General features: G+C 51.0%; 2 protein-coding genes and 1 long non-coding RNA gene across 7 annotated transcripts in view; 1 reads left to right on the top strand and 2 right to left on the bottom strand.

Moving 5' to 3' along the window:
* Window positions 1-9,855: 9,855 nt before the first annotated feature.
* Window positions 9,856-14,799, bottom strand: LOC123383005. Of its 2 annotated transcripts, none has more exons than XR_006592157.1 (3): window positions 12,660-13,115; window positions 11,789-11,953; window positions 9,856-10,739 (listed from the first exon to the last, which is right to left on the bottom strand). It is a non-coding gene; the product is annotated as an uncharacterized LOC123383005 (long non-coding RNA). The 2 variants fall into 2 exon arrangements; XR_006592156.1 differs by lacking the exon at window positions 12,660-13,115 and adding an exon at window positions 14,146-14,799 and having other exon boundaries at window positions 9,857-10,739.
* The window catches only part of COL22A1 (collagen type XXII alpha 1 chain), a 260,776-nt gene continuing 248,647 nt past the window's right edge, over window positions 13,187-25,315 (top strand). The window contains exon 1 of one of the 4 annotated variants that reach the window (XM_045049522.1): window positions 13,187-13,675. The gene's annotated coding sequence lies outside the window, so the exon portion shown is untranslated. Of the gene's footprint in view, window positions 13,676-13,747; window positions 13,938-23,675; window positions 23,814-25,315 lie in introns of those variants that run through there. The other 3 variants (XM_023248206.2, XM_023248207.2, XM_019823180.3) reach the window with 3 other exon arrangements.
* On the bottom strand, window positions 22,652-24,934 carry LOC123383004. Its single transcript, XM_045049523.1, has 2 exons — window positions 24,680-24,934; window positions 22,652-24,132 (listed from the first exon to the last, which is right to left on the bottom strand). Exons 1-2 carry the CDS (start codon window positions 24,824-24,826, stop codon window positions 23,371-23,373), a joined length of 909 nt encoding a protein of 302 aa, XP_044905458.1. The 5' UTR covers window positions 24,827-24,934; the 3' UTR covers window positions 22,652-23,370.

Here is a 25,315-nt window from a genome sequence, read left to right as displayed (position 1 = left end):
AGATAGATGACAGATACATAGATACATGGATAAGTAGATACATAGATACACAGACACAAAGATATATAGACAGATGATAGATAGATACATAGATACATAGATACACAGATACACAGATACAGAGATACAGAGATACATAGATAGATGATAGATACATAGATACATACATAGATACATTAGATACATAGATAGATACATACATACATAGACACAAAGATATATAGACAGATGATACATAGATACATAGATACACAGATACATAGATACAAAGATATATAGATGATAGATAGATAGATAGATAGACAGATAGACAGATAGATACAGATACCTAGATAGATACATAGATACATACATAGATACATAGACACAAATATATAGAGACAGAGATAGATAGATACATAGATACATAGACAGATACATAGATCCATAGACACAAAGATATATAGACAGATGATAGATACATAGATACATACATAGATACATAGACGGATACATAGATACAAAGATAGATAGATACATAGACACATAGATATATAGATACATAGAAGAGACATGGGGAGAGAGATAGAAAGAGAGGGAGAGAGAGAGAATTTTACTGGCTCTGTTTCTCTGGAAGCCCCTGCGTAATACAGCCTCATGTTTGGTTTGGCTCTGCTGTCCCCATCTCAACATTTTTAGCAATTCTATTGTAGAACTTGTGTTTTGTGAGTGAAGTGTCATGGGACGATGGAGCAGGTGCATAAACACAGAAGATGTGTACAATGCATCCCACCCTTGCTCTTCAATGGCCCACAAGCACAGAGATGCAGGGGACCCCAGAGCTCTTGGGGTTCAATGAGACTCAGAGGGAGCCCAAGGTAAGTGCACTTCACCTGTGACAAGGGAGAGGGGGGCGGACAGAACTTGCTTCCAACACAAAGGAAGGCACTGGAATTCTAAGACTAGAACAAGCAAGGAACTCTGTCCCATCTTTTCTGGTTTCTGTTACGTCCCTGTTTGGATCAAGCGTGGATGTGAAACATGATAAAATGTGAGACAAATAATAGAGTGGACAAAGCGAGGTCCCTTCTCTCTGCTCTCTGCTTGTAGGTAAGCAGAAGGTGGGGTGTCTTGTGAATGTGCACATATCCATATGTGAGAAGTGGTCAAGTTACTTTTGTGTAACATCTCCATTATCTGGTAAGATCAAAATGCATATGCATGTAACAAGCTACACAACACGAATCCTGTAATTTTGGTAATTCTGCATCTAAGTTAAATGCTCTTACATTTGCATTGAAAACCAGCCTTGCACAATATAAAGATGGCTGGTCAAATTCATGCCAGCAATGTAAAATTCTATTTTTCTCTACTTAGAATGGCAAATAACTAGCAAATAAAAAGCCACAATGAAAACTGGAGAGAGGGACCATGGAAGGAATAAAAACAAAACCGAAAACAAAAACAAAACCTTTTATATTTCAGTACTTTTGACAGCACTTTTTTGAACAAGGCACCATGTATTTTCATTTTGCACTAAATCCTACATATTATGAGCTAATCCTGAACAGAATATTTTAAAGTTGAAAGGGAATTGGGAGGACTGTATTCTAATTCTTGTTTTATAGACGTGGAAAGAGGGCCAGATCAGAGAGTGGGTGTGAAATCGGGAAGGTTGCTCAGGCTTCCTGCGTCATCTGGCCCTGGCAGCTGCCCCATAGGGACCCTGCCTCGGGGCTCTGAGAGCTCACGAGCCGCCCTGGGCAGGGTCTCTTCTCAGAAGCTGCCGTAGGTCCAGGCCCCGGCCAGCCCGGCATTCGTGAAGGGCCTGTTCTGAGGGCAGAGGCTGTCTGTGTCACTGTTTTCTGAGAAAGTCCCAGGAACCCTGCCTCCTCCCCAACAAAGTGTCTTTAGCTGTGTGAACTCTCATGCTGTGAGGCCCGTGGCCCACCGAAAACCCCCATTATGGCCCACACAATGCATGAATGCCCCACTCCGCCTGGAATCCTGGCCGGGAATCCCGGCCTTATTCACTGTATTGTATCTGGATACAGAAGGGCGCCTTTAGGTATGAAGAAAAGATGGGGGGGCACGTCTTGCCTTGGGCATGGAAGACAGGGTCCACCCTGTGGTTGTGGGGCCTCCACTTTCCCACGGCTCCTCCCCTCCGGCTTTGGCCTCATCCTACCAGCTTTGAATCTGAAGGTCATTTCCAAGGTTGACCTGTTGAGTACATCTTGGATCAGAGGAAAAGAAAGGTGATGTATTGGGAAGGGGACAGGACTGCAGAAATAGAAGCCGGTGGGGGGAGGGCAGCTGGGGGTTGGGAGAGCCACAGGCCCAGGAAATGCTCTACGTGGCCTGGGTTGGGGAGCAGTGCCACTGACCTTGCTTTAGAAAAGGCGTTCCCGGCAGCATGTTTTCTCCCAGATTGGAAGCATCTCATTCCTGGGTCCCTGACGGGACCTGCTCATTGCTCCCTATGACTTCCCCTGCTTTCGTCTCCTGTCTGACCCACCTCCTGCTCCTGGTGGGCTCGGTGGGCTCGTGCCCAGCCAGCCTGGCCCTGCCCCTGCAGCTCTCCCTGCCCCTGGCCCCCACCTCCCTGTGCAGACTCAGCTTGGTCCTGGCCCTAAGTCTGCAGGGACTTCCACGCCAGCTGACCCTCTTGCGGTGGCTCTGGTGCAGACACTGGGCCTCACCTCCAGCCTGTGTCTCCTAGCCATTTTTCCCCCCTAAAATGAAACTCCTTCCATGTGTGTGGTGGCCTCCGATGTATATCAGAACTCAAAATCTAAAGATCTAGGCTCAAATTCTGACTCTCCAGAGGTGGGAGCTTGGAATGGCTTAACCTCTGTGAGCCCCCAATTTCTCATAACTGTCGAGATTGTTGTGAGGTTCAAGCGAGTCAGACCTTCTAAATTGGAACTGTGGGGGCTGGAGCCTTTGGATCGCTTTTAAAATTTCCCCAGTGAGGGGCACCTGGGTGGCTCAGTCGGTTGAGTGTCTGACTATTGATTTCAGCTCAGGTCAGGATCCCACAGCGGTGGGATTGAGCCCTGCATCGGGCTCTGTGCTAATGGTGCAGAACCTACTTGGGATTCTCTCTACCTCTCTCTCTGCCCCTCCCCTGCTCGCTCTCTCTCTCTCTCTCTCTCTCCTCCGTCTCAAAATAAATAAATAAATCTTAGAAAATATATATTAAAAAACAAAATAAAATTTCCCAGGTGATTCTGAATCTGGAACCACTGATAAAGAGAAACACAGACAAATAGCAAGGACCCCCCAAAGGAGGGTCAGGGTGGGCAGGGGGGTGTAATTCTGATGGTTAGGTTTTGGCCCTCAGAAGGCTTCTGTTGCAAAAAACATTAGTTATCCGGGAAGAATAACCATTGGTCCTCCGTGAACCACTACTGGTAGAAGTGAAGAAGAAACTTCAGAGGGCAATTGGCAGCGAGAACAGATGGGGAGGAAGCTCTGGAAGGATGTTCCAGAGCCACGGAGCTAAGAGAAGGGACGAGGCACTGGGCCTTCACTCTGTAAACCCAGAGGCCAAGCCCTGCTTCCCAGGGTCAGCTGCCACTTCCCAGCCCTCTGAGCTGGGGCAGGGCACGTCCCTCTCCAACATCAGCTTCCGTATCTATAAAGGGAAAGATAAACTGGTGCATGTTTTCTCCAAGCGTGGTCCAAGGGATCAGGCATCAGAGCCAGGCAGGGATTCTGTCAAAAAGCATATGATGGGGTTTTACCCCAGATCTCTGAGCCAGAATCTCTAGGGCATCTCAGCCAAGTCTGAAGCCCATTAAAATCGAAAACAAGTTGCCTGCAGTTGTAGATGCTTTTTCTAGCTCTGATGTCCCAGCATGGTGTTCTCCAAAAAGCACCCCATTCGTGAAGAAAACTTGGAACACATCTCACTAATGTGTTTGATTTTATATAAAGTATGTGTGAGTGTGTCTCTGGTTATAAATGCATTTTAACAACATAAGACATAGCCGCAAGTGAAATTTTTCAAGTTGCTATAAAAACAAAACTTATCTGAAGTGTATATAAAGAGGTGAAAGATCCAGAAGACCCAACACAACAGTGAAGAACCAAGTTGGAGAACTGATACCACCCAAGTTCAAGACTACTGTAAAGCTACTGCACTCAAAACAGTGTGGTTTTGGGGGGGAAAAACCCAACACATAGATCAGTGGAACAGAATAGAGAGCCCAGAAAGAGACTCACATAGATATAGTCACCAGATCTTTGACACAGGAGCAGAGGCAACACAGTGGATCAATCGCGGGGCTGGAACCAATGGATGGCCACGTGCAAAAAAACCCGAATCTAGACACAGACCTTTCACAGAAATTAACTCAGAATGCATCATACACCTAAATGTATACTTCAAACTATAAAACTTCCAGAAGAGAATATAGGAGAACACCTGGATGACCCCGAGTATGGCGATGCTATTTTAAACACAACCCCAAAGACACGTTCCATGAGAGGAATCATTGAGAAACTGGACCTTATTAAAATTAAAACCTTGTTGGGATGAGCATTGGGTGTTGTATGGAAGCCAATTTGACATCAGTTATATTAAAATAAATAAATAAATAAATAAATAAATAAATAAATAAAGCTGAATTTAAAACAATGAAAAAACTTCTGCTCTGCAAAAGACCACGTGAAGAGAATGAGAAGACACACCAGAGAGTGGGAGGAAATATTTGCCAAAGGCACATCTGATAAAGGACTGTGATCCAAAATATACAAACAACTCTTAAAAAAACTCAACAATAAGAAAAACACAACTGATTTAAAAACTGTGTCAAAGACCTTAAGAGGCACCTCGCCAGAGGAGATACACAAACGGCAAGCAAGCACATAAAAAGATGTGCCCAGCTGACTCTGGCTCAGGTCATGATCTCATGGTTCAAGAGTTCAAGCCCTGCATCGGGCTCTGCGCTGGTGATGCAGAGCCTGCTTGGGATTCTCTCTCACTCTCTGCCCCTTCCCCACTTCTACACACTCTCTCTCTCTCAAAATAAATAAATAGGGGTGCCTGGTGGCTCAGTGGGTTAAGCGTCCGACTTCGGCTCAGGTCACGATCTCATGGTCTGTGAATTCAAGCCCCACATCGGACTCTGTGTTGACTGCTCAGGGCCTGGAGCCTGCTTCTGATTCTGTGTCTCCCTCTCTCTCTGCCCCTCCCCGACTCACACTCTGTCTCTGTCTCTTTCTTTCAAAAATAAATTAACATAATAGATACATACATAAATAAACCTAAAAACAAAAAAGATGTGCCCTATCATACGTCGCCAGGGAAATTCAAACTAAAACGACAACAGAGTAACACTACCACCTACCAGAATGGTCAAAATCCAGGCATGAACAACACCACATGCTGGTGCAGATGTGAAGCACCGGGAACCCTCCTTTCTTGCAGAATGGTACAGCCTCTTTGGAAGAAGTTTGGCAGCTTCTTATAAAACTAAACGTACTCTTGCCCTATGGTGCAGTGGGGGGAGGGGGGAGGTAACACCTTGGTGTTTACCCAAAGGAGCTGACAATTTACACCCACACAAAAACCTACACATGGATATTCAGAGTACCTTTGTTCATAATAGCCAATATTCGGAGGCAATCAAGACGTCCTTCAGGAGCTGAGTGGGTTAATAAACTGTGGTCCATCTGAACAATGGGATATTGTTTGGCTCTAGAAAGAAATGCATCATCAAGCCACGAGAAGACACAGAGGATGCTTCACCGCATATTACTAGTGAAAGAAGCCAATGTGGAAAGACGACACACTGTATGATTCTAAGTATATAATATTCTGGAAAAGGTAATTATGGAGACAGTGAAAAGATCAGTGGTTGCCGGGGGTGAAGGGGATGATGAATGGGTAGCACAGGGGATTTCAAGGCGCTGGAAATACTCTGTGCAAAATTATCATGACGGATACATGCCATTATACATCCAAACCCATAGGGTGTATAAGACCAACAGCGAACCCTGATGTAAATTATAGACTCTGGATGACAACGATGGGTCCATGTAGGTCCATTAGTTGTAACAAATGCAGCCGTCTGGTGGGGGACGCTGATCAACAGGGAGCCTATGGGCATGTGTGGGGCGGGGGCTACATGGGCAACCTCTGGGACTTTCCTACCAAGTTTTCTGTGAATCTAAAAGAGCTCTAAAAAAGGTATTTAAAAAATAGAAAGTCAAACACAATTAAAAATCTACCTAAGGCAGGTAGGAACCCCTCCCCTCCCCCATTTGACCATGTAAAAAAAGGGGTCACATAAAAGTGAAGTTAAAGGAAAGCAGTGTTTCAAGGGGTCTGAGTGCCACAATAAAGCAACAACAGATTGTATGAAACTGAATGAGCGCAAAGTCTGAACGGCAGCTTTGTGGCACACACCTGCCCCCGAGCCAGACAGGGCAAGGAGTGTAGGTGCCTCGTGGGCAGCAGGGACTGGGCCAGGAGCAGACCCCGATCCCCTCATAGAGCTGCCTTTCCTGGTGTTAGCAAGGCCTGCCTGCACGTACTCTCCGAGCCCAAATGCCCCAGTGCGGCAGGCCCCCGCGTGCGGACAGCTCGTCTAAGACCGCAGGGCTCTCTGAGGGGGCCATGGTGACCTTTTCTGAGCGCCTACAAAGTGCCAGCACTTGTGGCTAATTTCACCATGTACACTGTAGTGATGCTTGAACTACATCCTTGACCCCATGTTACTGGTGCCGAGATAAAGGCCTGGGATGATGGTGGGCATGTTGTCCAAAGTAAGGCGGCCATATAAGTGACAGGACAGGGAGTCAAGGTCAAGTCTCTAAACTCTCTGCCTGTGTCTCTCAAGAGGTTGACATTCTTTCTTTTTTTAAAAATTTTTTTGAAGTTTATTTATTTTGAAAGAGGGAGCATAAGTGGGGGAGGGGCAGAGAGAGAGAAGAAGAGAGAGAGAAAGAATCCCAAGCAGGCTCTGCACCGCCAGTGCGAAGCCCGACATGACACGGGGCTCGAACCCATTAACCGTGAGATCGTGACCTGGGCCGAAGTCGGACGCTTAACCCACTGAGCCACCCAGGCGCCCCAAGGGGCTGATATTCTGATAGGAAGGCCTCCCTCTGAGACTATGTACAGAGTCCCCCTTCTCTACCCCCCATCCCACCCCCACCGGGGGAAACAAAACCAGGCCCTTCCAAGTCTTTCCTTGTCCGGGCAGCCTGAGGTCTGGGCTGGTCCAGGATGCGCAACCCCCCACCCCAGCCTAGTCTCACGCTGTAAATATTTGTAGGGGCCTTTCCCACCCTCAGCAAAGGTGGGTGAGTGCAAAGCCAGGCCGGGCATGTGTGCACAGGCAGTTTGTCAACATAACTGATACTGCTGAGCAGAGGCCCAGTACAAAGGGTGCTTGCCGAGCAGATGGGGGAAGATGTGCAATCCCTATAATATAGAGAGGCATGTAATTTAGGGACGTGGATTTGTTTTTCTTGAACAACAGGGACAGATAATGCTGCCCTATGTAGTTGGGACCGTCTTTGGAAAGCGCAGACACTCATTATTTCTCTGTCCTGCGTTTCTAGCTCTCATTGCAGAGGCATCCATCACAGAGGGCAACACTGGGAGCCATCCATCCTCGCTGGCCTCCTGGGCCCCGTTTCCTCATCCTCCAGGCCGCCCACGTGTGGACACGGATTGCCCCTCGGGTAGCAGCGAGAACTCCCTGGCAGCGGGGCGGCGAGCGAGACTTAAACCTCTCCATGCTCCCATTTTCTCATCTTTACAAGATGAGAGGATAACATCATCTTCGGTGTAGTCACGCATTCATTCATATCAGGCATATTTAAGGAGCACGCGTCACATGTCCTCTGAGCAATGACAGAGACGGCTTTCGCCTTGGTCCGACCACCTATGAAAGCACAGAGCAGGTCGTAGATGCTTTGTACCTGTGACTCCCTTACTCTCCCCCCTTCCCTAAAACAGAAGTTTATAAATCAGCCTCGCATCTGCAAAGCCCCTGTGGCTTTTGCTCTGCACAGGATAAAAGTCCATATTTCTTTCTGAGGCTCTAAACAACTAAGATATCCAAGAAAAATGTATCTATCAACATTTAAATTATCCTTTGACCACGTGGGCCGCTTCTAGCACCCCTCCCATAAATAAACGCAGGTAAGCACAGAGTGAGATACGCATACGAGGATGTTTATTGCAGCCTGTCGTAACGGAAGAAAGAGGTGGACATAACCATCTATCAGGTGAGGAACTTTGAAGGAAGTGGCAGTCCTTCCGTACAGCCAGCTTAGGGACGCACGTCCTCACATGCTGTCTGCCGTGTGATGGGCATCGAATATTGGAGGGACAGCAGTGCCAACAGGGAATGGAAGGTGGCCATTAGCAGAATAAGGTAGGTCTGAAGGAACCGACCTTGACAGGTGACCAAGATGTAGGGTTGGGTGAAAAGGAAGGAAGCCACAGCCTGGGTTGTGTAAGGAGTCTGTTCTCATTTCAGAGAGTAGGCTGTGTCTGTGTCTGTGCCGACAAAATATCTCAAATGAGTAAGAAATATTAGGAAAGCTACAGAAGAAATCTCTTCAATCAAGATTTTTGCAGAGAGAAATGGGGAGCCCCACTTTCCTGATCTGTTTTATTTTTCCCATTTACCAGCACAGCATGGGCATCTCCCCGTGGTAATGAACACAACCCTGTGTCACCGTTTGGGTAACTTCCCAATCCTTTGTTTCACCGATCCCCTCGGGCTGGACATTTTGACTACGGCCAATTTTTTACGTTTATAAATAATGCTGATTTGAACACTCTTGGGAAAATATCTTTGCTGGTAAATAACCCATCTTGGGAGTATAATTGCTGTCATTTTTATCGATGTTACTTCTGGCCGTCTTTGATCACTGCTCGCCATTTACTTGATTTCAAAATCAGCGAAGGGCTCAGCCTTTTACTCGTTCTGAGACAGAACAAACTGACCTCTGAGGCTCACTTTCTTCACCTGAAAAATGAAAGTCTATCCCTTGAGGTGCTGCTAATGAAGGAGATGATGTCTGAGGGGAAACTCTGAGGTCACAAGCAGCCACTCACCCTGGGTGCCCGGGAGTCTTAGGAGGGGCGTTGCTGATGTTGATGTAAGGATTCGCAAGCAGGGACGCCCAGGGCATGGGGTTTGCACACATGGCAAGAAACTAGCCCAGGAGTTGATGAAGTGGATTGGGCAGGGTCACACCGTCAGCTAGTGACACAGTCTCTTGAATTATTCTGCAGGGAACAGGGCACAAGATCCGGCAGGAGGAGATTCTGCGTTGCCAGGAAACCACAGTTTGATGCCTCAGCAGACAATTGCAACTAATTTTCAGAAATCAGAGAATCTTAGTACTAATAGGAAACTTCTCAAGTCATTTTGACGACAGGGCTATAGAAGGAAAAGCAAGTTTGGGGAAGAAGACAGACTGGGTTTGAAGTCAGGTGAACAATGGTGGCAATTTCTTAACGCCTCCAAGCCTCTGGTTGTGGGCTGGTGAAACAGGAACCTAACTACCTCTGCCAGGTGAACCACCCCTCAGGAATACGGGGTGTGAGTGCCTAGCACACAGGTACTTACCCAAAGGCCGTTGCTATTGATATTATAATTGTTATTGCTATTACAATTTTTATTATTACTTTGCTCTCTCTCTTGGAGAAGCTGGGGAGTCTCTGGAGGAGACATCGAGTCAGAGACCGCGTTGGCCGTGTAACAGCTCTCCCCTGCCTGGGCCAGGCACTGTCTCCTAGGATCTGGGGGCGAAGCAATGACAGAATTCCCCGCCCTCTTGGATTTCGTTTCTGGCTGGGGAGACAAAGAGCAAACACAAATATAAGATACGCTGTCAGAGAGCACGAGGGGCTTTGAGGAGCCACAAAACCCAAGAGGGAACAGAGAGAGATGCGGGGCTGGCTTAGATTTTTAGAAATGTTATCTGGCTGTGGGAACAGTGACCCCAAGATCTGCCCTCTTAATAAATTTTTAAGTGTATGCTGCCATGTTAACTATGAGCACATTGATCTGGGCTAGGCTCTCCCCAGTTCACCCCAGTTCAGGCCCTGTAACAATGGGTGACACGTTTGACCTTGGTTTTCACAGCACATAAAATAAAATAAACATGCTTATTTCCTTCAGGGTGTTAACCTTAAACATAAAACAGTAATTACACCAGCAAAAGTGGATTTATTCAGGAATAACAGAGAACTGCAACTCAGGACATGCAAACTATGGAAAAAACATAGGCAAGCCCAACACACACAGGATGGGGAGCATGATTTTGCAGAGCAGGAGGGAGCTGGGAGAGCTGATGTGAAGCAAAGACCCCTGGAGAAAGGCAAGAGGTCAGGGTGATAAGGTTTCTCACCCACGGAGTCGCAGGGGTGGGCCCTCTCTTGTAGGAGAGTCAACGTGTATCTTTCCCTGTGAGGGCCTGTAATTGATGATTCTTCCCTCCTTGTGTCTTTTTCTGTCCGCATCAGTAATTGACATTTGGGGACTAGGGCTCCCCCTCCCCTGCTCGCCCTTTAGGCCCCAGGCTGCCAGTGAGCTCTGCCTTTGCTAATTTCCCCAAGCGCCCACATCCTGCTGCACCTAGTTTGCACCCCCAATGTCTGACTCTAGTACGCTTTCTCAACAAATGTGGAACTAAATTGAAAAGTTCGATCTTGTAGTCCTCTGTGTCTGGAATCTTGAGTTCCAGTCCCTTCTCCCTCTCCGTCGGAGACTTCTTTTCACCTGTGGTTACAAGCGGGGGCTGAAGTTCCAACCGGCACCTCCAGACTAGCCTAGGGCTCCCTCCCTTTGCAACAGTGGTCTGCCAGCCCACCACCTCCCAGGGGCTGTACAAAGCCCCACACTGGCCACGCTCCTGCCCCTCTAGAGCACTTCAGGGACTCCTGGTCCTCAGCTCAAGTCCACACGCCTCTGCAGACCTCCCCAGCCCCCATCAACCACCTGACCCTTGGCCATTAGCCACCCCTCCCCCCAAACTCTAATTCCAGGGCCTCCTCCTTCCTTCACACAGGGGCCCAGGGGGAGGCTTCTCCCATTGTTTAGTCTCTGCCTCCTCAGTAGGGAATCTAGAGTTTGCTGCTCCTCCGCTCATTCTCTGACTCACCTATCTGCCTTGCGTCCTTCACAGCGCTCAGGATAACTCAGTCATGCAGTGTGGTGAGCCACTACCCAGTGCCCCGGCTTTCTGTCCCGTCCCCGTCCAAGGTGCGCAGAGGCAACCCCCATGGGGTTAGAGACTGTTAGAGACCATGGGAACAGGCCCCGAGTGTAAAACGCTGCGCACCTGGGACTCCTTCTGTTGGGTAATTGTTAAACTACTTGTCTACACAGCAGAACCAGGAGGCTGCCAACATATGACCCCACAGATACAGAGGACCGGGCCTCAAAAACTACCAATCAATGAGCTACCTGAGTTGCCTGCCAATATAGACCAATCAGGACTAGGTCTTTTCCAACCAATCAGGAGGAGGCGCTTTTCCCCCCCTTTCCCTCCTTAGCATAGTGGGCGGGTGTGGGAACCTGAGATGCGCAGGATCCCCCCTGCTCTGGTCTGGGAGGCCCCCCTGAGCGCTGTCTCTTGGTGCTCTGTCTCCCTGTAGCTTGAGCTATAGCCCTGGTAAAAGCCTTACCCGTGCCTTTCACTTTGGGGTCCGGCCTGGTTTCTACTACCTGTAACAAATCCACCCAGCACCTGGACGGTCGGTCAGGGCACACACTGGGCATGTCACAGCTGAGAAGTGAATGTGCCATCACGCTCTTCTCCGCCTTACCTGTGCCTCTGATAAGCAGGGCACCTGTCTCAGCCCGTCAGCAACCCACATCAGGGTCTGGTTTCACCAGCATGCCTCCTCTGCTCCATTTAGCCTGCACCTGACACTCTGCTGGGCACCAAGCAGCGCTCAGTAACCAGGTGTGGGGTGAACTGTTACCGGCGGCTGGAAAATAACACAGGAGAAGAAGGATGGGGCTGGATTGTTGGGAACTCCCTGGGTGGTCACAAATGAGCCCCATACTGCCTGTTTATTAAATACTACCAAGCAAGCAGCCAAATAAAGATGCCCCGAAGTTTAGGAGTCTGCCTGGGGGGGGGGGGGGGGAGGATGGAGGAGGTCATCCAGATTAAACCATGCTCTCATCTAGTTCAATTTACTCCTGCCTGGGCCATTTTTAGGAACAGAGGTCAGAAAGAAAATGTAAAAGAACCCCCTGGGCCAGCACGTGTCCAGAGGCTGGGAAGCGCATTAAAAGGAACCGGAAGTATTCTGTGGACCAAGGAGAGGCTGTGAAACAACCGGAAGTGTTTATTCGCAACCCCAGAGACAAAAAGTCTACAAAGTGTGCTCCTGGGAAGAGGGCCGACTTTTAAAGGCCAACCCCACAAGGGCGGAGTGAAACTATGTGATACAAGATTGGCTCGTTAGCTAACCAGTGTTAACATTATTTCTATTCCAGTACAAAGTAGAAGAAAGCCTTCTGGAAGGTGGTGGAGGTGCAACGGACAAAAGTCAAGAGTTCATGGTGTTCCAAAAATTGAAACAGGAGAGGCGCCTAGGTCCTGCTTCAATATCCTTCTGACGCCTTGCAGTGACTCTTAGCAATGCTGACTGGGTTGCTCAAATCTTCGCTTCTCCTCAGACCTACCTGGCTCCCGCCCCCCTCTTCCGGGGAGATCCTGGCAGGGGACAGAGGTTCTCTCGGCCTTCCAGGTCCTCATGTAATAATAAGGGCATGGATTCCCCCCCTCCCCCAGGACGTAGAGCGGGCCAGGAAACAGGGCCACCTGTAGGAAGAGGTGGGTGGGTGCTGGGACAGGTGTGGGGCTCTCCTGGCAGGACAAAGGGCAAAGCCAGACCCTCCGCCCCGCCCCTCTGCCCCTCTAAACTTTCCAAAGTGGCCGCAGCTGCTGCTTAGTGGGGAGGGGAGGGGGTTTATTTCAGACCCGGCTGTAGGCTGGAAAAGGGACCAAAATATCCGGTGGAGTCTATAACTGGACAGGGAGCTGTCAGCCCCTGTCCCGGGCTTCCTAGGGCGGCCTCCTCGCCGCCTGGAAGCCGAGCCGTCCCGGCCCCTTCTCGCAGGGCGCACCCTCCCGCGGGCTTGGCTCCCGCCCCCCAGGGCACAGACCTCGGTCCTCCCGGCCGCCGCCGCCCCTCCCGCCGGCCCTCCTCCCGAGCCCGCCCACCGCCCGCTCCTCCCTCCGCGATGCGAGCTGGGGGCTCCCACCGCCGGCCACTTTGCCCCTGGGGGGACCGAGCAGCTTTGTTCTTGGGCAGCAGCTGGGCTGGCTGCCGCCGCTGCACTTCTCCCGGAGGACCTGTGTCCCCTCTCCTTATGTGTGTGTTTTTCCAGCACTTTCTGTTTTATTTTCCAAGTTCCAAGCCTTACCTTTTTGCTTTATTTCTTTAGTTATTGGTTTTAAAACTAGCTCTTTCTAGGCACCCGTGCCCCCAGACTTATTACAAGCCTTATCTCAAGACTGAGATTGCTAGATCTTTTTTTGGTGGGGGGCAGAGTGAGAGGGGTCGCTGGCCTGTGACCCCTCCACCCCCCAGAAGGGGGCCGCCTGGGGCTGGCTCCTTCGAGGACACTGCTTCCGGTGAATTCCTGCCCTGGACTGGAACCCTAGCTGGCATCGTTTTCAGCTTCTGCCCTGGCGGGTAAGTCCCGTGTTCTCTTCCCTGGAGGCTGCCGGAGGTCACGGGGCTCCAGACTTACTCGGTCTCCCCATGGTGATGATGGAATAGCAGTGGGTGCCTGGAGCTGGGGAGAGTGCCCTCTCCGAACTGAGCTGTTTCCTCCTGGAGCTTGAATGTTAAGCTGTTTGGGGGTGACCTCAGTCCTGAGCTGCCGGGTCTGTGCTTTGCGGACTTCAGGGTAAAATGAAGCCAAGTCAGTGCGAACCTACCCGTCTGATTTGAGGTGAGCAGCTCCAGGAGGCAGGAGCCCGGAGGTGCCTGCAGTGTGTCAGATGCAGAGACTCATTTCCAGGCTGCTGCTTTTATAAAGTTGTGGAGATAGCTCAGCCTCTTCCAACTTTCCAGTAAGAAATTTGGAGTAAAGAAATCAAGGAGGGGGGCGGGGGGAAGGAAAGGAAAATTGAAACAGCAGGGAAGGGAGAGGAGCTTACCTTCCGTTTTGTATTATTTTCAGGGAACTCTGCCTTTTTGGTGGAAATTTGGATCTCTCTCCTATCTGAGCAGTTTATTATCTCTCTCTTCGCGGTCTCGAACCCAGGGGCGCCGTTTTTGTCCTTTGTCCTGTGTGTCATCCAACGCAGCAGGCCAGAGTTTCCTGTCCCAGGTTGTGAAGGGTAACTTGAGTTAGTGGTGTAATTGTAGCATGTGCCCCACTTCTCCCTATTCCCGCGGAGACTCTGAGACGGCAGGGGCCACGCTGACTAGGGTATCCCCCGCCCCGAAGAAGGTGCCGCCCCCTCGGCCAGTCCTGGGGGTCTGCTGGATCCCTCTCCCCAGCACTTCGTTCTGCTCCTGGCCGCCTTCCGGCACCTGCCCCACACCTGTGACCCTGCGCAGGGCCATTCCAGCCCCAGATCCGTCTCATTGATGGTTTATGCCCAGCAAAACCCCAGACAGCCAGGCACCTGCCTGTGAGAACCCCCCGGCTTTGGGGAGAACCTTGGGACCCCTTCTAGTTTATTTAGTTCACTGCACTGTTGCAGGAAAGTTCTAAATTCCCCAGGGCTTCTGTGTAGTCAGAGGCAGGCTGAGAGGGGCGCGTTCCCCAGCTGTGCAGCAGGTGCAGGTGAGGCCAAGCTGCACGGCTGCCCTTCCCTTCCACTCACAACCCTGTTGCTTTACGCGGCTGCCTGAGCTGGGGACTGTCCACACGAGCCTCAGTTTCCTCATCTTCCACATGGAGGTGATAGAAGGGGTGTGAAGGACCGTTCTGGGAGAGCTGGGCATGAGGTAGGCATGCTGCCCATCTCAGCGGCCTCTGCTTGTCAGCCCTGGGGAGGCAGCACCAATGCCCCGTCCTAGAATTCCTTGTCATTCTGCTACTCAGGGTCTGACTGTGACTTTGGGCAGTCGTCACCTTGTTGTTGGGCCTCTCATGCAAGGCCAGAGACTGGAAGAGATGAAGAGTTTCTTTCTGGGGACACAGGAGTGACTCTAGGGCATCCGGGGGGCCTTTACAATTTTCAGAACAGGGGCACCTGGGGGGCTCAGTCGGTTAAGCGTCCGACTTCGGCTCCGGTCATGATCTCGCGGCTCGTGAGTTCGAGCCCCTTCTTGGGCTCTATGCTGTCATTACAGAGCCCGTCTTGGATCCTCTGTCCCCCTGTCTCTCTCTCCATGCCCCCCCCCCCGCTTGTGCGCTCGCTCTCAAAAATCTTCCAGATTTCATCACATGTCTAGAAGAGCGTTTCCGCATCTTCAAAATGGTTAAGTAAGCAGCTCACAGGCTGATCCAGCCACAGAGTTGTGAACTTGATTTTAATTTAAACTTGATTGAATTGCTTGCCAGGAAGTTGTTCGGCAGATTTTACGTGCAAATCTTAATCTTTGTCTTTTCTTCAAAAACAAGAAGACGGGACAACTTGTCCCTTGGGTACAGTCAGAGCAGCTGTCCCCTTTAGCCAGGTGGATGCCCTCTGCTTGTCCACAACTGTCTGTGTGACCAGCAGGGTCTCGTCGGACGCTGGAGTTTTCCGGCTCTGGACTGCATGAGCCAGGTTCTCTCTCCCTCCCTGATTCCATTCGAGGAGGGTTGTTGATAAGTGGAAGTGGTTTCAGAGGGGGAGAAACCAGGATTCCTGGGAACAGAAGCCACGGCTCGTGTGGAAGGGCGATTGCCACCGTAAGAAAGGTCAGGGGCGCCTGGGTGGCGCAGTCGGTTAAGCGTCTGACTTCAGCCAGGTCACGATCTCGCGGTCCGTGAGTTCGAGCCCCGCGTCGGGCTCTGGGCTGATGGCTCGGAGCCTGGAGCCTGTTTCCAATTCTGTGTCTCCCTCTCTCTCTGCCCCTCCCCCGTTCATGCTCTGTCTCTCTCTGTCCCAAAAATAAAAAAAAATAAAAATAAAAATAAAAATAAAAAAAAAGAAAGGTCATCCAGTGCGGGGTGGCCATGGTGGCCTGCAGGAATGTCCTGTACAAGACATAGTTGATCTTCAATCTTGGTCCTAGTGAGGGAAGTTTGCTGGACGCTGGATTCCAGCCCAGGAGGGAGAGCTGTGCAGAGACAGAAGGAGCCATTCGGCGGCGGTGGGGGGGTGGGGGGTCCCCCAGTACTGCAGGTGTTTAAACAAAGGTTGGATGGCCATTTCACATGGCTGGTGGAGGGTTGGGCTGGACCTTGAACGCTTGGGCCTGGTGTATATTCAGTCTTTTCCCAGCCTGAGATCTTATACTTCCTGAGTGTTTCCTCTCCGTCCTCAAAATTCTGCTAGTCCTCTCCTGCCTCCTCTCTCCCTTCAGTCCTGCTGCTGCTGCTGATGAAGGCTGACCCAGCTTGTGTGGTCACTGAGGGCCGGAACCATGAACTCTGTGTCATTCATGTCTCAGTTTTATGAACAGAGAAAGAAAGGACCTATGATTGACTTACCTGAGGCCAGGTGGAGAGAAGACGGGGCGTCAGGACTCAGAGCCACTTCTGAGGCATCAGAGCCCCTTGTCACTTCTACAAAGACCTGTTTCCACATGCTGGGAAAATGTCCCCTCAAAAGGGCCCATCCTTACTGATGCAGGCCCATAGGAGGAGCCAGAAAATGAGCCCGAGGTGATTTTTTAGGGTGGGAAAGGTCCCTGGGAATTTGTAGCCAATCCACTACCGAGGAATTGAATACATACATGCCAGGTTGCCTGACACAAATAACTAGAAGACCAAGGAAGGACAAGATCTGGTGAGAAGGGGGAAATTGGGATCCCTGCCGCCATTTTACAGATGAGGAAACAGAGTCCAGGAAAACAGGAGTGACTTCCCTGCTTTGTATTTCGAGAAGGGGGTCTCAAACACAGGTCTCCTGGGGTCCCAGCACACAGAGGGGTTGACCCTTTGGTCTTCCTGCCCAGGGTTTGGCATTGTGCAGCTGTGGGTGTGCACACGTGTGTGTGTGTGTGTACATGCATGCAGGTATGGGACAGGGTTGGTACCATTTTGTATTGCTTCTTGAAATTCCTTCAAGTGGATGAGCTAACCATCCCCCCTTGCTACGGCCGTGGGCATCTTTGTGCACGTGGCTTCCTCCACGTGGCCAGGACATGCTCAGATCATTCCCAAGGACTAGGGTTTCTGGGCCAAAGCATGTGGGTGTTTCAGTGTTTTCGGGAGATATCAGGACTGAGCATTCGCGAGAGGCTGAATACCAAGTAATGTCACAGCACAAAATAAAGGAGATGTTGGTAGAGACCCAGGGGACGTGTAGAGGGTGGGCCTTCCAGCGCTGTGCTCGCGAAGACGCCAGGATCATTCTGTGACAAAGCCATCTGACGGCCGAGCTCCATCCTACTGCCCACTATGGAGGCCGAGTGCCACAGCCAGTAAACTCCCGGTCCCTGGAAACTTGTTCCTTCTAGTTAATTCTGGCTGTGTTCTGGTGGATGTGAGAGTATCATTTAAATTTTTTTCAGTTTGGTTCATAGTAAAATACAGGGGAAAAAAGGGATTTACACCATCTTTTGGCTGGAACTTACTCAAGGGAGAAGTCTCTGCTCTAACTACATACTGGCTTATCCCGGATGCGGGAACTGGCCTTGACCACCTGCTTCGCCAAGTTGCTGGGGGGCAGTCTGCTCCTGAGTCCAAAAAAACAAGAAAGAGCCAAGTGGCCTAAACAGCAAAACAAAGTGTCACTTAAAAACAAAACAACTGTTATCTTGTTTGTGATTATGGATTCAGAGCGACTGCACAGGGCTTTGCCAGATAATCACCCCTTCTAAGGGCGCTCTCATCTGAACACTGTGCACTGAACATCAGAGCCACCTCGCCCGACCTCCTTATCTGCTGACTGCATCCCACGTCTCTGGCCACCTTCCCTTGGCCCCCCTCCCTGGACAGCGGAATCGCTGCTTCCCACGGCAGCCTGAAACGCATCGTGGAGTATCTGGTTAAAAAGTCTTCCTTTTGTTGAAATGGAAGCTCTCCCTGCCACTTCCGTCTATCAGTCCCTACTGTGTGTTTTTGGAGCTACTTGGCATAACTTAGATCCCATTTCCCGTGACATTTTTTTTGAGCTGTGTAAAAACAAAACCAAAGTGCCCCCTGAGGCTATCTGAGATTGAGTGCCAGTTGGCCCCAGGCTGAGGGCTCGGCATTCTGACTTCCATCATTTACTCCTGTGAATTGGCTGTGCTCTTACCCCTTGTACAGATGGACAAACTGAGCCTTAGGACTGTCTCACAGTTAGTAAGCTGCAGTAGAACTGGGATTCAAACCCACATCTTGGCACACAGCTCATGCCCTTAACCAAAATTCCAGACTGAGTGTCTAAGGTAAATGCATGGAATTCATCCAAAGAGGCAGATATACCATTTGGAAGCTCTTTTTACTTAAAAAAAAAAAAAAAAAAAAATGTTTTCTCATTAGGATGGTTTCAATTATAAAAGTAATAAAAGCATATTGTTACAAGTGAGGCAATATTGGCAAACCCCTGCACCCTGCTTTAACCAATAGTAACATTGTGGCAAATATCCTTTTATAACATTATATCCAAACATATACATGAATCAAGACCCGGTGTTTGAACAATTCAGGAGCAGTAACAATGAATTCTAAAACGTGTTTCTGTAGCACAATGTCTGGTTCATAGGAAGTACTCCATTAATAATTGAAAGGTTGAATTGTATTTTGTTTTGCTTGGTCTAATGCTTGCTGGGAGCCCACGGGGCAGTGGTGCAGGGGTTCCATTTGCTTTCAGCAAAAGTGATGGACAGAATGAGGCCCTGGGTGGATTGCTTCCAGGTCTCTGGAGAAACACCTAATGGCCAGCCAACTTTTTTCCTTTGCTCCCAAGCTGCTGTGAGCAAGTAACCTTGGGCTCTCCGTGCGTGTTGGATTCTTTGGTCCACCTTGACCGCAGCAGCCCAGCTCCTCGTCGTCCCCCGCTATAGTCCACGATGGGCTTGTCTGTTTCTATCGCCAGGCAAGGAGTTCCTTGAGATCATGGGTTCCGCTTTATTTTTCGATGAACTACCAGTGTCTACACAATGCTGGGCATAGTAGGAGCTCAACAAAATCTTTGTGGAACAGAGTAATTTCAAAATGGTGTTAAGCAAGTGCGTGGCGTGTGGTAGGTATTGGATCAATCACAATTTAATTTAAGTCACAGTTTGCTGAGTGAATGAAATATCGGAGTTGGAAAAGTCAGAGGGATACTTCCGCCATCTGGCACAGTGCCTTACACAGGTGTGCCCAACAGCTGGGGCTCAGGGTGAGCTCTGTCCGACGACCAGGCAGGTCTGGCAGCTGTGCATTGTTGAGGCCCACACAGCCCAGGGACCGGCCTGTGTTGGTGGAAGAGGTCTGGCTCATGTGTGAATTTGGCCCTCCTGTTTGCTATCTGCGTGGTTTCCAGCACCATTTAGAACATCTCTGTGCAGGAGCCCAGAGAAGGAGCCCAGAGAGCATAATGAGTGTCAGCCCAGGGCCCAGGGATCTATAGTGGGTGAGCAGGGCTGACGTCCTTAGCTGCTGGTAGGTCAACTTCCTACCTTTACAAGGTCATAGTGGCCTCAGGACTACCGTCCAGCCACTAGCTTGTTCTTAGACCAAGGAAGAAAGTGCCGGAACCCCTTGATCACCTCCTCCCTAAAGTGATTCGGCAGCTGTGTACCGCGAATGTAAATATAGATGTCTGGAATTCCTTGTGTCTTAGCTTGGCCAGTTCACACTAGCTCTTCCCACAGGGGTCCGCCCAGTTGCTGTTTGTCCCACTCCGAATGCTAGGCGTGCTTAGGGGCTGAAGGGCGAATACAACACGGCCCTGATGCCAGGCTGCTCCGTGTGCTAAGGGTGACGGTTCGGGGTGCTCTGTGCTGGGAAGGACAGAAGAACGCTTCCCCCCAATAATCGACCGCTTACCACGCACCAAATACTCCTACAACGCACACACTGGCACTGAGGGTTTATGTACCCCCAGCCCCGCCCTGGGGAGCTTCAGCAAGCCTGGAGCTATTCGGTGATCACTTTATGTATGAGGAGACACCCAGAGAGGTTCCGTGACCAGCCCAAGGACAAGGGACCAGATAAGAGCAGAAGCCTCTGCTGCGGGCTACTCCACGCTACTCCTCACTACTCCTCACTACTCCTCTCTACTCCTCTCTCTGGTCTCCTCTGTGTCAGAGTGTGACTTACCAGGGCCGGGGTTTGATGTAAGGCTCCCAGGATGGGTAACCGCGACGCTGAGTCTTAGGGAAAGAGGAGAATTCGCCACGCACTTTCTCACTGATGTGCTCCTCCTTCGGGCCGTGCCCTACGTGCATGGTCCCAGAGGCAGAAACTCTGCCTTGTGGGTCTCCATGTCGGGGACTCTGGCGGGGCCTTGGGGTGGGTGGGGGATTCAGTGCTTGTGGCACGAGTGAGCCTTCGTGCTGGTGAGTGGTGGGGGCGGTGCGGAGACGCGTGACTGCGTGGATGGGGGCACGTGGGCAGCTTCGATGAAACAATGAATGAGGAGGCCAACACACGGAGGGGAAAAGGGGTGAGTGAGTGGGTGAGTCCTCATTGCCAAGTTTCCATCAGCCATGCCTGATTGGTCTTCCAGGTGGGAAGGAAAGAGGGCGGGTTCACGGTGGCCCTTGGCTCCAACACAGCTTCTCCAGAGGCTTCTCTTCCGTCCGCCCTGCTGCAGGCTCCCGTCAGCGAACGCTCCGACGATGTGTCCACAGCCCGGCTTGGCCAGGCACAGCCAAGCACAGAGGCAGGGAAGGCAGCTCCTCCCACGGGTCCCTGGAAGGAGAGGCGTTGTGGGGCTTCCGCTCAGCCCTGTCCTGGGGTCTCAGCGCCGTGATGCCAAAGTCACGGGGCTCCTTTAGGAACCGAGCTGGAGATCCCAGTACCGTGTCAGCTCGGAGACCTCTGGCGTGTTGGGGTGTTTGTGAATCAGTTCCCTGGAAAGAGAAGCGACCCTGCAGATTCCTGGGGCCACCCCGTGCATCCCTGGCCTTCCTCCCGTGCTCGTGCCTGCAGAATGACAGCGACTGGTGGGGGTCTGTGGCAGTACCTAGGGCAAAGAGAAACACTCTTAGCGAGTAGGCAAAGGGGAACTCCTGTGTGAATCCACAGGCTTGCTGTCTTCTCGGGGAGCAGAAGGCTCAGGATTATTTTTAAAAAATTTAAAAACATGAAAGAGATCTCCCCGTTACTAATGAGGTGAAGTACAGAGTTAAATGTAGTTTACACACTCGATCTGTGGATTGGTTTGTTTCTGTTGCATTGATACATGGAGGGCCTGCCGTGGGCCTGTCAGCATTCCAGGCAGGGAGGAAGAGAGACCAGAGACATGATCCCTAAGTCTGAGGAGCCCGGTGGAAAGCACAGACCAATAAGCAGGTCGACTTTATTTTATTTTATTTTATTTAAAGATTTTTTTAAGTAGTCACTGTATCCAGTGTGGGACTTAAACTCACCACCCTGAGATTGAGTCCCATGCTCTACTGACTGAGCCAGCCAGGTGGCCTCTAAGTAGGTCACTTTTAAAAAAATCGTTATTTATCTTGGGAAGGGGGGAGTGGCAGAAGGAGAGAGAGAGAGAGAGAGACAGAATCCCGAGTAGGCTCCATACTCAGTGCAGAGCCTGATGCGAGGCTCATTCTCATGACAATGAGATCATAACCTGAGCCGATACCAAGAGTCAGATGCTCAACTGACTGAGCCACCCAGGTGTCCCTAGTAGGTCAATTTTAATACCACTTGTGGGGTGCTAAAATTCAGGGGTTTGTGGGAGCCTAGAAAAGATAGTGACACACTTCCTGCCTGGGAAATCAGGGAAGGCTTCCTGGAGGAGGAAGCGTATAAGCTGGGCTTTGAAGCATGAGTAGGAGTCTGCCTGGCAAGGAAAAGACATCACCTGAGGCAATGTCAGAGAGTTAGGAAAAGAAAATTCTGGGGTGTACAAGGAAGAGAGAGAAGTCTTTGAGGTTGGAGGGTAAGCTTCATGAGGTTGGGGTAGGGGTAGGGGCCGTGAACCTGAAAAAGGAGGTTGGAGCCAAATTGAAAAGGGCCATGAAGAGAAGACTTTGTGCTGGGAAATGGTAGGAAGGGACCTGTCTCATCCAATGATACCTGTGCTGAGGGTGAGCACACCCTCTGCAAACTCAAGAGTATAACATGGGAATTTATAGTCTGGTCCAGGTGTAAGGGTCTCCTTCTCAGAAGGGACACTGTCCTCAGAGCTTGGGGGGACTGTGTGCCCTCGGGCAGAGTGGGGATCAGAGATGACAGGGGCTCCACAGGTGGGGGCTCCCAACAGCCCTCTTGCTGGAGCCCACCTGGGGGAGACCGTGCCCCCCTGATCCCCACTTGGCAGCCGCCCTTTCCCTCAGCTTCCCCATCCAGAGATGGCTAACACCTCTCAGACCCCTCCTGTTCTAGCACCTTGACCTTAGAGATGTGCAGGGTACCTTGCAGAGTCACGAGCACCCGTTACTGGGACGTCTACACCTGCCTGTGTGCGGAAGAGGGCAGCAGAGTGGGGGGCTGGAGCAGACATTGGGGTGGACCCCTCTCAGACCGAGGTCTCGAGCCAGATGCTGTGGTTCTGCAGAGATAACCACTGGCATGGAGTAAATGCTGGAAAGCGTTCTCTGATGAGGATAACTTCCTTTAGTGGAGTGCTGGCAGCTTTTTTTGTTGTTGTTGTTTTGGTTTTGATGTTTGTTCTTATGGCCACCGTTTTCATTTTAGGGTGCTGAGCTGGGGACTCGAATGGCTCCGCTCAGCTGGAGGGTGAGGTTACAGGCGGGCTGGGAGACAGGAGCTCAGAGCACGTGGCTGGGGAGTGGCGGACACGGGGGCAGAGCACAGTTGCTCTGGCCCCACGGTCCACAGCTCTCCCAGGCACCCAACTGCCTCCCATCCCCAGGGCTTCACGACTGTCCCCTAGGAAGAGGGGAGCCTGCTGGGGACGCCACCTCCAGAATCAGTGTGGGTGCCTTGCACTATTTATACCCCTTGCTTCATCAGACCAGACGCTGCTCAAAATAAGTTAAACAGAAATATCTTTCTGTGTCCTCAGGACCCTGTAATCCGAGACTGTGTCTTGTGAAATGACCCGAGACGGTGTATTCAGAGGGGAAAAAAGGAAACAAAACAAACTTAAAAATGGGGAACAGTTCAGTACTGAGGACGTGGAAGACGTAAAAACAGGGTCGCGACAGCTCTAAGATGCTGGAATGAACTAATGGAGCGTGAAAGAGCATCTCCTCCGGCTGAAGGGAGGGCGGTCCCCTGTCTGTGCTGCCCTGTTGGCCCAGAAGGGACGCTGGGTGAGGGATCTGGATGGACTTTGGAAGTCAGCCCCGGAGGGGAGGCTGAACTGGGTAATTCCCGGAAAGCGGTCTAAACTGGGTTGAGAATCAGAGCTGAAAGGAGGAGAAGAAGGGGCAAGATGCGGAGTGAGGACGACGGTTAAGGAACCGGGGAGGCTGCGTGTGGGAGGCTGACTGGGTCCGGGCAAGCGGGGGCCGCACCTGCTGGCCTGGTTAAGCACACGCACCTGCTCTGTGCTTTGCGAGGGAAGGAGCCTCGGCGCGGATGGGCTGGAGTTTGAGAAGTGAGGTGGGGAAGCGTTGGCTTCAGACATCACAGCTGTGGTGCCTCTGGACTCTGGACAACACTGGGGTAGGTGGCCAGGTGACGGGTGTCGTCTCCTTCCCCTTGGTGTATGGCTTCGTTCTCCATCAGGATCCCCAGGGTCACGGCAAATGGCCTCCAGCATCTCTATACTTAGCGCTTGCCTTAGAAACGTACCCCTCTCCGGACACGCCAGCAGAGCTCCCAGAGATGGCCCCGCTTGATTACATGCTTGACCCCTGTCGCATTCCAGCACCCAGGGTGCTGATGGGAAGCCTCTGCTGGTCTGGTTTGCTGCCACCCCACTGGCCAGGCACGTGGGGTCCCCCCATGTGAACCACATCAACGGAGGGTAGGAGGGCAGTTTCTGCAAAAGCAAAAGGTGAATTCTGCTCAGAGGAAGGGAGTCTAGGAGGGAAAGCAGTGGTGGGGCCAGGCAGGAGACAATCCCTGGGGTGCAGGGGCTCAGGGACAGACGGGAGTGGTCCCAGGGTGCTCGATTATATGGCCCTTCTCTCCCAGCTCCCCTAAAACTTTATTTTCTTAAAGTTTATTTACTTTTATTGGGGGTGAGGGGAGAGAGAGGGAGAGAGAACAAGTGGGGAAGGGGCAGAGAGAAGGAGAAGGCGAGAGAATCCCAAGCAGGCTCCACACTGTCAGCACAGAGCCCGATGCAGGGCTCAAAGCTACTAATCGTGAGATCATGACCTGGGCCAAAATCATGAGTCAGACACTTAACCGACTAAGCCACTCAGGCACCCGTCCCCTAAAATCCTTTAGGTTCAGCATCTTTGTGGAACTGAAAATATGATTCAAAGTCAATGAGCATTTCCCTGTGTGTAATTTTAAGCACAAAACTCAAAGCACTGGGCTTCAGGGGCCCCTGTCTGCCCTGGACCGACCTTCCCGCTTACCTCTTGGTTTCCTTCCAGAGACAGCCGGTAACCCCTGGATTGGGTGGCCCAGAATGGGAATCCAGCCTCTGCCATTAATAACCACAGGGCCTTGAGCAATGTCGTGGTCTGGGGTTTCCAGTCTGTGAAACGGGACAGTAGCCTCATGAGCACATGAGGCTATTGTGGGGCTTCCGTGGGACTGAGTAGATGGATGTCCATGCTGTGCACCTGCTGTGTGATTGGTGCTCAGAGACTTACTGGACTTCACATTCGGATCCCTTCTCTCTGGGAGTGTCCACCAACCTTGAGGGGATTGGAGGGGGGCAGCGTGTTTCCTGTTTACCTGCCAGACCTGTCAGGCAGATGCAGGAGGTAATTAACAGTAATAATGTGGGGCCCCGGGGTGGCTCATTCAGTTGAGCATCTGACTTCAGCTCAGGTCATGCTCTCACATTTGTGAGTTCGAGCCCCGTGTCGGGCTCTGCGCTGACAGCTCAGAGCCTGGAGCCTGCTTCAGATTCTGTGTCTCCCTCTCTTTCTGCCCCTCCCTTGCTCACACTTTCTCTCTCTCTCTCTCTCTCTCTCTCTCTCTCTCTCTCTCTCTCTCTCTCAAAAATAAATTTAAAAAAAAACTTCAAAAAAATAGTACTAATG

This window comes from Felis catus, chromosome F2 (genome assembly GCF_018350175.1).
Source record: "Felis catus isolate Fca126 chromosome F2, F.catus_Fca126_mat1.0, whole genome shotgun sequence".
NCBI lineage: Eukaryota > Metazoa > Chordata > Mammalia > Carnivora > Felidae > Felis > Felis catus.
Note: the sequence above shows the minus strand (reverse complement) of the source record. Positions and strands in the feature narration are given on the sequence as shown.

Bases quoted from the DNA above. Each gene is read 5' to 3' on its own strand.
- LOC123383004 (XM_045049523.1), bottom strand. From the start codon at position 24,826: ATGAGGCTACTGTCCCGTTTCACAGACTGGAAACCCCAGACCACGACA. The intron at 24,133-24,679 runs GTAAGCGGGAAG...TTGCTTTTGCAG, and splicing joins CTCTGGAAGGAAACCAAGAG to AAACTGCCCTCCTACCCTCC.